Source organism: Nannospalax galili, unplaced genomic scaffold (assembly GCF_000622305.1).
Source record: "Nannospalax galili isolate Female #2095 unplaced genomic scaffold, S.galili_v1.0 scaffold1087, whole genome shotgun sequence".
Lineage (NCBI taxonomy): Eukaryota > Metazoa > Chordata > Mammalia > Rodentia > Spalacidae > Nannospalax > Nannospalax galili.
The window spans coordinates 174,387-186,235 of record NW_008356845.1 but is presented as its reverse complement, the minus strand read 5'-3'; the positions used below and the strand labels follow the sequence as shown (position 1 = coordinate 186,235).

At 39.0% G+C, this 11,849-nt stretch overlaps 1 protein-coding gene across 6 annotated transcripts in view; it reads left to right on the top strand.

Annotated features, from left to right (window-relative positions):
* The window catches only part of Scaf8 (SR-related CTD associated factor 8), a 230,736-nt gene that overhangs the window by 95,990 nt on the left and 122,897 nt on the right, over positions 1–11,849 (top strand). For 4 of the 6 annotated variants that reach the window (XM_008854723.1, XM_017794780.2, XM_029556993.1 and 1 more), the window contains 2 exons: positions 356–571; positions 1,617–3,729. In XM_008854723.1, coding sequence (XP_008852945.1) covers positions 356–571; positions 1,617–3,070 — 1,670 coding nt within the window. In that variant the 3' untranslated portion in view covers positions 3,071–3,729. Of the gene's footprint in view, positions 1–355; positions 572–1,616; positions 3,730–11,849 lie in introns of those variants that run through there. The other 2 variants (XR_003847254.1, XM_029556992.1) reach the window with 1 other exon arrangement.

Genomic DNA, 11,849 nt, shown 5'->3' with positions numbered 1-11,849 from the left:
TTTATGTGTATTAGTGTATGTGAGTGCACCCATGTCATGCAATGTCGTGGAAGTCAGAAGAGGGCTTCGGATTCCCCTGGAACTGGAGTTGAGGATGGTTCGTAGTTGCCATGTGGGTGCTGGGAATCGAACCCGGGTCCTCTGCAAGAGCAGTCAGTGCTCTTCACCCCTGAGCCGTCTCTCCAGCTCGTTTCTTCTTTTTAAAATATGTTCTAAGTAGTTTTGTCTCCATTATGACCCTATAGTCATTTTAAGGCTTACAGAAATGCCATTTAAGGGAAATGCTCAAAGATGCCAGAAAGCTTAGCTCATAAATTGGTGAAGTCTAAAACACATCTTTGTCCTGTTCAAACAGCTTTAGTGCAGCCTCCGTTGTCCATGGCCCCTGAAGCTGTAAAGGATGTTGGATTTGGTGGCCTCATGTTGCCGGGGGGATCTGTTGCCGGCAGCCTTGCTGCTCCAGCTCTACCTGCTGGAGGTGTTTTTAATCCTCCCACTAAAGCAGAACCTGAAGAAAAAGTACCTCATCTTATAGAACACCAGATTCCTCCTGGGGAAAACACCAGACCAGGTAAGAAACAAAACGAAGAACCATGCAGAAACCTAGAAATCAAAAGGTAATTTCGTGAACATTTCTTTTGTAGGTTGGTACTTAGGTTTGGAACAGTATGCATGTAAAATATTGCAAATTTTTTAAAGGAATCAATGTGTTCTTAGGTGTATTACAGTGTCTTTTTTTTTTTTTTAAGACGTCGTATTCTAAAGGATTGGAGTCATAGCTCAGAGGCGGTGCTTGCTTAACATGCATCCACAAGACCCCTTAGTTCAATCCCTAGTGCTGTAAGACAATTTTAAAAAGTCACCTTCTATTCTGAATAATAGGTATTTTAATACCTTTCTCTTAAGACCCCATCCTCACCCCTTTGGGGCCTCTTGGCACTGCTTCAGGGTATTGACAAAATAAGATTGTGTAAAATCTATATCTTTTCAGGAAGATGAGTGAGGAGCTCAGGGATGAGGAGCTTGTGCTTGTCCTGACATTTGCTTTTTCTCTCTCGTGTTGTCTCGCTAGAGCTGGAAGATAAATAAGGGGTTTGAAAGCATTAAGTCTTTTTTGTTTGGTTGGTGGTTTTATGTTTTTGAGGCAGGATCTCCCTGTAGCTGCAACTGGCCTCAAACTTGCTATGGGGACCAGGCTGGCCTTGATTTCACAGAGATCCACCTGCCTCTGTCCCGGGGTGCTGGAATTAAAGGTGTGTGCCACCAGGCCCAGCTTAAGTTATTTTTTAAATGGTCCCATTGTTGGTATATTAATGGTCAAAATCACTAAAAAACAAAAAACAAAAAAAAACCAGTTTTGTTTGAAAAGATTGGTGTATAATATTTTAAGTAACAGTTGTACTTGTGTGAACATACGAATCTAATTCTGTAGGGAGGACATTAGTAGCCTAGCTTCATTTTCATTTAGCATCTAGTAAATGAATTTCCCCCCTGATTCTTTGGGGGAAAGTAACTGATTAACTCCAAGTTAATTAGTAAAAGTTAAAGCATTAATAATTAGTTTCCTTTTATGCCATAATAACTGTTATTTTAGATTGTTTCTCTTTCTGTTTTAGTGATTCCAAGTGATATTCCAAGTAGTGCTGCGATATTAGGACAACCGCCTAACGTGACAAGCAGTTCTGGAATTCTAGGAGTCCAAAGACCAAACGTATCGAGTAATTCTGAAATTCTGGGGGTCCGGCCATCTAATGTTTCCAGTAGTGCTGCGATTATTGGAGCCCAACCACCAAATATTCTAAACAATTCTGGAATTTTGGGACTACAGCCACCAAATGTGCCCGCTGGCTCTGGACTTCTGGGAGTGCTGCCTCCTAACTTGCCTAATAATTCTGGACTTGTAGGAGTACAGCCACCAAATGTTACAAGTCCTGCTGGAATTTTGGGAACGCAGCCACCAATTGGACCTCAAAATTTGCCCCCTTTAACTATTCCTAGTCAAAGGATGCCTGCATTGCCAATGTTAGACATTCGTCCAGGACTCATACCACAGGCTCCTGGACCAAGATTCCCTTTACTACAACCTGGAATTCCACCCCAACGGGGTATCCCTCCCCCTTCAGTACTTGATGCAGCTCTTCATCCACCACCCCGTGGACCTTTTCCTCCAGGAGATCTTTTCAGTCAGCCAGAAAGACCTTTCCTGCCTCCTGGAAGACCTAGTATAGACAGTGTCACTAACCCAGACAAAAGGATACCACTGGGGAATGACAATATTCAACAGGAAGGAGATAGAGATTACCGATTTCCTCCCATAGAAACTAGGGAGAGCATTAGTAGACCTCCCCCAGTGGATGTTAGGGATGTGGTTGGGCGGCCTCTAGATCCAAGGGAAGGCCCTGGACGGCCTCCATTAGATGGTAGGGATCATTTTGGAAGACCTCCTATAGATCTGAGAGAGAATCTTGTGAGGCCAGGTATAGATCATCTTGGTCGAAGAGACCACTTTGGCTTTACTCCAGAGAAGCCCTGGGGGCATAGAGATTTTGATGAGCGAGAGCATCGAGTTTTGCCAGTCTTTGGTGGTCCAAAAGGCTTACATGAAGAAAGAGGTAGATTTCGGCCTGGAAACTACCGATTTGATCCTAGAAGTGGTCCTTGGAACAGAGGATTTGGGCAAGAAGTTCACAGAGATTTTGATGACCGCAGAAGACCCTGGGAGAGGCAGAGGGACAGGGATGACAGAGATTTTGATTTTTGCAGAGAAATGAATGGAAATCGTCTTGGACGAGATAGAATTCCAAACACTTGGGTCCCTCCTCCTCATGCTCGGGTTTTTGATTATTTTGAAGGGGCCTCTTCACAACGAAAAAGTGATAATGTGCCTCAAGTTAATGGTGAAAATACAGAGAGACATGCTCAGCCACCACCTTTACCAGTACAGAATGATCCTGAACTCTATGACAAACTGGCATCTTCAAGTGAAATAAGCAAGGAGAAGAATGACACAGTTGCTGATGTAGAAAGTGAACCCGTGGTGGTAGAAAGCACAGAAACTGAGGGGACATAATCATCGCTCAGTAGGTAAAAGATACCTTTTGTCAAGTTGTCATCTCTGTAATAGATACTGGCTGACTGGACCTTAGTTGTTCACTTTTGTCTGCCAGAATTAAGTTAATCTGATGTTCATGTTCACCTTTCTCTTAAAATAATTGTACAACTGACTTGTATAGACATTGTTCTTAATATGAACATGGTAGGTAAACATTTTTTATTTTTCTGATAAAGTCTAAATGTTGCCCCCAGATTCTTTTAACGTCAAGGAAATGAATAACAGCTTGTCAGAGACTTCCTATGGAAGAAAGAATTTTTTAGATACTACCGTTAGGTTGGATATGGTAATAGATATATTTCAGAATAGCAAGATGCGGTATATCTTCTCCATATCTCTAGGCTGCTGCAGGATTTTAAGGTAATAGACAAAGGTGTGATATTTTATGCAAAGACTGGCTCTAGATTCTTGAGGAGCATAATACAGAGATTTTTAAAAGTGATTTTGTAAAATCTACACTCTGGTCTCTGTTACTCCAAAGTAAGTGTTTGTGATTTGTTCCTCATACTGCAGTGAGTAAAAAAAGAAAAAAAGCAAACAGCATAATTATTAAAACTACGTTTCAATGTTGGGTGAATTTTGTTTTTAGATGCCAATAAAACTTACTTGTTTGATAACAGTGTTCTAGGAATTGTATTTTTTTAACCTATAAATTCTTAAAACTCTTGAGTCCTTAATAGCATGCACTTAGCTGTGAAAATTTTCTATTACTCATAACAATAATGAACAATTGTGCGGTGGTAAAAGCATGTACCTTGATATAAAAAAATGCAGACTGATTAATATGTATGCAATATCCATGTATATTTGTTATGTAAGTCATGTAGTTTTTCTCTGTATGTCCCTCTATGTACATACAGAGAAAAAGTAGAATGTTGAGTTTAATGAGGTACTCTTTAAAACTTGGCTGAAAATTGGAAACAGTGAGAAAATTAGCATTGCTCTTGGTTATACCTTTTAGTCTTGATGAAAATGAAATAAGAAATTAGGAAGATAGACGTTGGTCTGGAAGCAGTTTGGCAGTTCTTTTTTTTTAATTGCTAAGCACGAAGCCATGTAGCAGTAGCCAGATTTCAAGTAAGTGCTTGCGTTGCTCTGTTTACCCCCGTATCTGCTGTTCTTCATAGATCACACTGTCACTGAAGAACTTAGCAGTTCACATGCTTGGCATAAATACCTTGATTGCACAAAATGTATACTGGTGTTGATGGACTAAAAAGAGAGAAAGTTGTGTATCAGGAATGAAGGGGTCCATCATGTGTTTTGTAGGCTCTGGGTTAACATTGTTAAGAGAAACCTCCAAAGTAAATGGACTAGAAGAACTTGGGGTTGGCTTTCTGTTTGTTTCTGCCTTTTAAGTTTATTTGCTGTTTTCTTTTGGGTTTTCTACATGCAGTGTATAAATATAAAAAACTGTTCTTGTTTTTAGTCTTAATGGAAGGCTTTCATTTGGTTCTGTGAAGTCCTTTTCTTTCCTTTGTATTTCCAGCTGTTCATCATTTGCTCTATCTAAAATCCCTAAGCTGTGTTTTTCCAGCTTCCAAAAGTTATAGCACACCAGCAGGCATTTAGAGTTGGGTTCGGGTTTGTGCGTTTTGGGTGACCTGGTGTCTATGAGAACTTGGATGGCTCATGGCCCAAAGTGGTCTTTTTCTCACAGGGTCTGAATTCAGATAGTAACACATCATTTATTTTGTTCTTCAGAAAAAGTAGGTGAGCTGAAATGTTTAAATAATATTTGGTTCCAAAGTCATTCAGTTTTAACTGGCGTTAGTCTTTTCTTTAGGAGAGTGAATCAAAACTGTAACATTGGCTAAGCAAATGTTTGGAAGAGATTGGATTTGTCCTCAGGAAAGGATTGTGAGCACAACTACTCTCAGACTGTTTTAGCTGCATCACTCAGAATTAAGGGACATTCATTTAAGTAGCAATAAAAATGAGACTATAGTCTTTTGGCTTTTTTTTTTAATTCTAAGTTTTGGACTTCTTGTATATGCTTGAAGACAAATACAAAGATTGCACTAGTTTGAAGTTTCTAGAAAGTTCAGGCTAATCTCATCAGTTGTCTGTACTGTGTCTGGAAATTCATCTTGAAAATGTTGAGGGACACTCTTTCAAACTAGTTAAAAAGAACTTAGTGTGTACCCATTCTGACCTGGTCCTTGTTATGTAACACTTAAGTGAAAGGAAATCTGCATCCTCACATAAATTTCCCAAACTGATATTTCCTTCATTTTTTCTTTTAAACGCCTAAGAGAAAAGTTAATTGTTTTGCTTAGGTAGGCCCTGCCAAGCTTTGTTTGATCACAGTTCTATCGCTAGAGTGCTAGCCATTACTAACATGTAAGGAGTTAACCTGACCACTGTGATACAGCAGCTTGTGATTCTGCACACGACTACTATATAAAACACTGAATCACATACTGCTCCTCTGTTTGCTATTTAGGGGTCAACCCTGGGCCATGATCTCTACTACTAATTTACACTCAAGAGTCCTACATAGTTTTAACAGGTGACATGGTAGGGTGATACCACTTTTTATAGGATTAGGTTGAAGTAATTTTTTTTTTAATGTGTAAACGTTTCATTAAGCATGGGCTTCTGTTAGCATTAATGTATATACTGTACTTTATAAGTTCAGCAGTACATAGTAACATAATACAGTAGTCCTACTCTGCACCATAATTTATTGTCGCTATAGGGTAGCTAAATAATCTTAAGAATATTGGGAAGTTCGGGTGGTGTGAAATTACTCGTTTAAGACTTGGGAGGTAACTTCATGTAATATTTCACTGATTAATTTTATTCATTAACTTATTTCATTCTTATCAAAGTAGTTTCTCTTGGCCTGGGAATTTAATAGCTTTGTTACATTTGCCGTTTTCACTTTATTTTGAGACCAAGAGCAGTATTGCTACATTTTAAATGAAAAAAATTAACTTTTAAAAAAATACTTTTTTGGTGGGATGTGGTGGGCACGCCTTTAATCCGGAGGCAGAGGCAGGTGTGTCCTGTTAGATCGAGGCCATCCTCGTCTGCATAGTGAGTTCCAGGCCAGCTGTGGCTACAGGGAGACCCTGTCTCAAAAAAAAACAAAAAAATTTTTTTCATTGAATGAAAAAATATTAATTGTAAGCATACCACTCAGAAATAGGAACTACTTCCAGTAAATGATTCCAGCGATTGCCCAACACATCCCTGGTTCAGAGACATTTAAAATTAAAAACGGTCATAGAATCAAATAAGTACAAGATTGTGGTAGACATACAGTGTAATAAAAATGTGTGACTATTACTATTATTCAGTAGATTTGAATAAGTTTCTACCCATGTAAACTTCCATGCACATCCACTCTTAGTAACTGGTTCAGAAAATACTCTGCTGTTTTTTCTCACTGTCTCTTCAGACGGGCACAACCTTTGATGAACAAGGACATTTTATGTTCCATGTAAAATCTTTTTGTCATGCCTTATGTGCCTTCATAATAAATGCTATTTAGTAAAGTATTACAGTATCTTTTAACTTTTAAAGAAAAGGTGAAGATTTTTCTCTTTAAAAGCAAACCTTTTACTTCCTGCAGAAGAGAGCATGTATCTGCGTTCATTTTTGAGGCAGGCAAAATAAAACACTTATTTAATCATCGATGCTACCGTGTGGTAGAGAACTATTTTCTTTAAGTGTTCTTGCTGTGGGTTTTACATAAAGCATCTTTATAAGCCACGAGTTGTAGGCACTAAGAATTTTATGCACTTCTAGAAACAAATCATTTTACATTCATGGAGATTTAACATCAAGATACTTAGATCCAGCGAAAGTTTCTGAAGCTTTAAATTAGAATTTTGAATATAGACATACACATTGAAAGTGATTTGAATGTGCTCTCTGTGATCTTAGCTAGGAAATATATAATAGAATCAACCATGGAGCTCTGAAAATTGTAAGGATCTGGGAGGCTCCACATTGCAGACTTAGAGGATCCTCAGAGGTTTTCAGTGTACACACAGACAGCATGGATTTGTGTATATATACATACATACACACACAAACACATTGTGTCCACACGCACACCTCAAATTCTATATTCACACAATATATCTCCTTTTCTAAGTCAGGGTTTCTATTAGAGTGATGTTGAACTCAATTCTTCCTCCTCCTTGGTGATAGGAGAGTGTACATAGCTGCAACACTCAGCTTAATACTCACTACTCCTTGAAGTTTTTTCCTAATTAAATAATTTGGTTTCCAACTGGAAGGTGACCTGGTAGGTAAGAGCAGCAACAGCTCTTGTAGAGGACTGGGCTTGGGTTCCCAGCCCCCACATGGCAGCAAACAACCATCTAACTAGGTGATCCAATGTCCTCTTCTGGCCGTGGGCATTGCATGAATGTGGTGCACTTGTATGCATATAGGCAAAATATTCATAGACTTAAAAGTTTTTTTGTTTTTTGTTTTGTTTTGTTTTAGACTAGATATGGTGGTGCATGCCTTTAATCCTACAACTCAGGAGGCAGGCACAGGCAGGTCTCTGAGTTTGAGGCTAGCCTGGTCTATGTAGCGAGTTCTGGGCCTGCTGGGCTACAGGAAGACCCTCTCTTAAAAGCAAAACAAACATTTTAGTTTCATAGAATTATTCTTAATATTATAAGAAAGCAATGCAGTTGTGCCAGTTGATGCTAGGAGTATGAATAAAATATGGAAAAATCATTATAGTTTAATTCAAACTTAAAAAATGAACTGCTAGAGTAGGAATGGGCAGAAGCTAATGAGATACCCTATGGGAAGTATTTTTGACTTAAGTGTACTTTTTTTTAATAGGATAACTTAACATTTTACTTTATCATGTAGTAGAATATTTTAATTGTACAGAGTCTTTAGTGACAGAATTGTAATGGTTTATCAAGAGTTGGCAGTAGTGTCAGTATGCAGGATGTCCCCCAGAGTGGCAGCAGGTCTTCTTAGACACAGGTTGTACATCAATGACCAACGTAGATCCATGGCTCGTCTGGGTAGGTGCTTTCTTTGACTACTTCTTCGGAATTCCCTCCGTTTTAAACAGGCTCTTCATCCCATGTGTACACTTGGAATTATTCCACTTGGTTATTCACAAAATCATTGAAGATACAGAACAAATGCTCTTTTCCTTTTATGTTTTTAGGATTAAGGGGGAGAGATGTATAACAGGTTAACTACAAATTGTATACAAATGTTTGATGCTTCATATAGTAATGCTTTTGCACAAAGTCAGACACATGGTTTAGTGAGTATGTAGTTGTCCCTTGGTATCTATCTATAAGGGATTGGCCCAGGGATGCTACCCTCAGTTCCCAAAATCTACAGATGCTCAGTGTCTCTTAAATCTTCCCATGAACTTTGTCATTTCTAGCTGCTTTGAATGCCTAACACCATGTGATAAATTAAAAATGGTTGTTACACTGTATTATTCAGGGAGTAATGACAAGGAAAAGTGTCTGCGTGTTCAATACAGATGTTTGTGGGTTTTCCCCCCAAATACTTTTCATTTGAAGTTGAGTCCATCAGTGCAGTGCTGAGCTTGGATGTTCTTTTCCCTTCCCTTATCTGTCACTCCTTGGTCTGTCTTCCATCTCTAGGTTAGCCTAGCACTGCAGGCTGTAGGGGAACAGTCATGGGTAAGGACTGTCAACTGACATAGTTGTTTGCATTATAAGTAGGTTACTACCCCTTCCTTACCTTGTTGAGTGTGGTAGCACACAGCTCTGTAACACCATCTCTCTGGAGTCTGGAGCAGCCAGTCTTGGAAAACTGAGTTTGAGTCCAGATAGAGCAATATACTGTGAGTGGATGTCAGGATGATGATAGAAGTGAACACCTTACGTTATCAAGTAAGTCTTGTGGTTTGTTCAACAAGTTGAAGAAGAGCAACAGAAAGAAAAGCTATTGCAACACTTTCTAAGAGAATGCATAATTACTGCCTTTGGGCTTTTAAAGCTGGCCTTAACAGTTGCTTGACTGTCTCTTGTCACCGGCAAGTAAGGAACCTCTCCTCAATGTTTCTTCTGGTTAAGTGTTTATCATTGAAGATAGCTGTAGCTGGTGCTCAGGACCTGGCTCTCCAGGAACTGGGATCATTGCTTTACTTGTATAGTTTAATCCTTATGGCCACTCTGTGGGGTGATTATTGGAGAATCTTGTTTTGCTTAAGCTAAGCTACAGATATTTGAGTGAAGAGGAAACCTTGTCATACCAAATTCAAGTGTGTACCACCTCAGAAAATGCCCAGCCAGGCTCACCCTTAGACTTCATGGCTGCAGTTAACCACTGAGCTCCATTTCATGGTTACAGACATTGTGGCCCCTCCTTTTGCTATAGCTGAGTATTCACTTTATACTCCATTTCCATGATTTTTAGGGTTATGCCATGACATATTTTCAACTCATTTGAAGGCACTTTTATGCTGCCTTGATGCTAAATAAGGTTTCATTTTAAAAATACTTTTCCCACAAATAAAATGTGAAAGCCCTTTTACCTTTACCCTTAGAATGCTTGGTGAACCAGTGGGGATGGCTTTGGCAGCTCCTTTCTAAAATAGCAATTATACACTGTGTGTACAAAAACTATGCTACAAATAGTCCATTGTTTTGGATTAAACAGTATTTGTGAAATTGTCTTCATACAGAATATATATATATATATACATATTTCAGAAATAGTAATGCATATTCCACTTGAATTCATATAAAGAGAAATCTTTATGTATTCAAGTCACTGAACTTAGTAGATTCATACAGGCTTTATCTATGTCATGTCAGAGCACTTTTTACTAGGGTTCTCAAGCCAGTGTCTATGATTATTGACCGTATTACTGTCTGATCCTCCCTTCTGAGGAATGCTCACTTAATTTGTGAGGTAAGCTTACATTTGTGCTAATCTTAGCACATTATCTTACAATTATTACATGAGATAAAATGTTACTCTTATTTTTTTATAATGAATGTTTAACTATAGGGTTGATTTTTACATAAGGTAGGATATTAGTAAAATCAGACTTGTCCTTTTTAATTTCAAAGGTTAATGTATCTACTGTGTAAAGTGAGCCTTTCCTTTCTGTGGTGATAGAATGTGGCTTTGTGCCCTTTAGAATAGAGAGGTCATGTTAGTATGCTGAGACTCGCAGTGAGAACGTTAAGAGCCTTAAGACAAGATTTTAAAGAAAACCCTTTAACAATACTTTATATACAGCCTCTTCTGAATTTATTACTTTCTAAATTGTTAGTCCCAGTAGGCAGTCCATGTGTTAGAGTGCTTCTTAATCACAGGGAGAGAAGAAGGGCTTGGAGTGGAGAGGCAGCTATAACCTCACTCGGTGTGGCAGGTATTTCACATGGAATGCCCGTTGGGGAGGCTTCATAAATGAAGAAGGATGCATTTCACCACTGCTCTTGACTCACACTTGTGTTTTCACCAGGTTTTGCTGACTTCAAAGCTCTGTTTTCCAAGATAGCTCTTTCAGAAAGGTAGATGCTGATAACCAGTTTGTGTGATTAGCTTTCGGGGGATGCTAGAACAACATACTGAAAAGGGGGAGCTGACAGCAACAGAAAAGCCTCCTCCTGATTCCAGAGGCTAGCAGTCTGAAATCAAGGTCTCAGCAAAGCCCTGCTCTCCCTGAAGGCTCTGGAGAAGAACCCTTCCCTGCCTCTTCCTGGCACTTCTCAGCAGTCCGTGAAGTGGTATTGATTTGCAGATGCCTCGTGTCAGTGTCTGCCGCATCGTCACATGGCTGTCTTCTTCCTATGTCTTCACATCCTCCTCCCTCAGTGCGTGTCTGTATCCACAGTTTCTTCTTAAGAGGTCTGAAGTACTGGGAGTTAGGACTTCAACTTAAAAAGAGGCAGCCTATGACTAAGTTGTATAACTTTTAAAATCCAAGTAAATTGATTGGAGCATCCTAGAACAACACAGTGGAAGGAGAACCACATCATTAGGATGGCAAGCTCTGCCTCTATGGAGCACCACTGTAGAATTATTTTGGCTGTTACAACGAATTTAAATCTGAAATGCATTGCAGAACATTAAACTGTCTAGTCCTCACTGCCTGGTTTTTGGATGGATATGTGGTGCCCATACTTACCTGTTTCTCATTAGCACTTTCGATAATGGAATGTGCAAAGACAATTCAGTAATGCTGTTAGTATTATATTAAAATATATAGCCACTGTAAAGTCTTCCATTAAAAAAGAATTAATGGGCCAGTGTGTAGCTGCATTAAGAGAGCCCTAGTCTAGAATTAGCCTTGGTTTTGATTCTCTGCTCTACAAAGAACGAAAGGAAAATGCTGCCTTGCACAGGTGGAGGTGGTTTAGACAGCATACTCGAAAATGTGCACTCTGTATCTTTAGTTTCCCTTTGTCGTGTCATTAAAAAGAACTGACAGTATTTTCTGTTTTGTTTCCTTGTTAAAGTCTGCTGTGATGTCATCCTCGCTTTACCATTTCGGTGGCTTATTAGGGATTTTTTTTAATTTGCCGAATAAAAATTTTGTCCACTATTTTAATATAATAGTGTAAGCTGAATAATTTCCTCTATTTTTCACAGAATTAGCCAGCAATATCAAATAAAAATAAAACAGCGGGATGTCTGACTGAAATCTGAGTGACATGAGTGTAGACATTTGAATTGAGAATTCCCCTGGGTGTTATTTGAGGAGCACGGAGCACTTAAACCATTTCTCTCTCTCTCTCTCTCTCTCTCTCTCTCA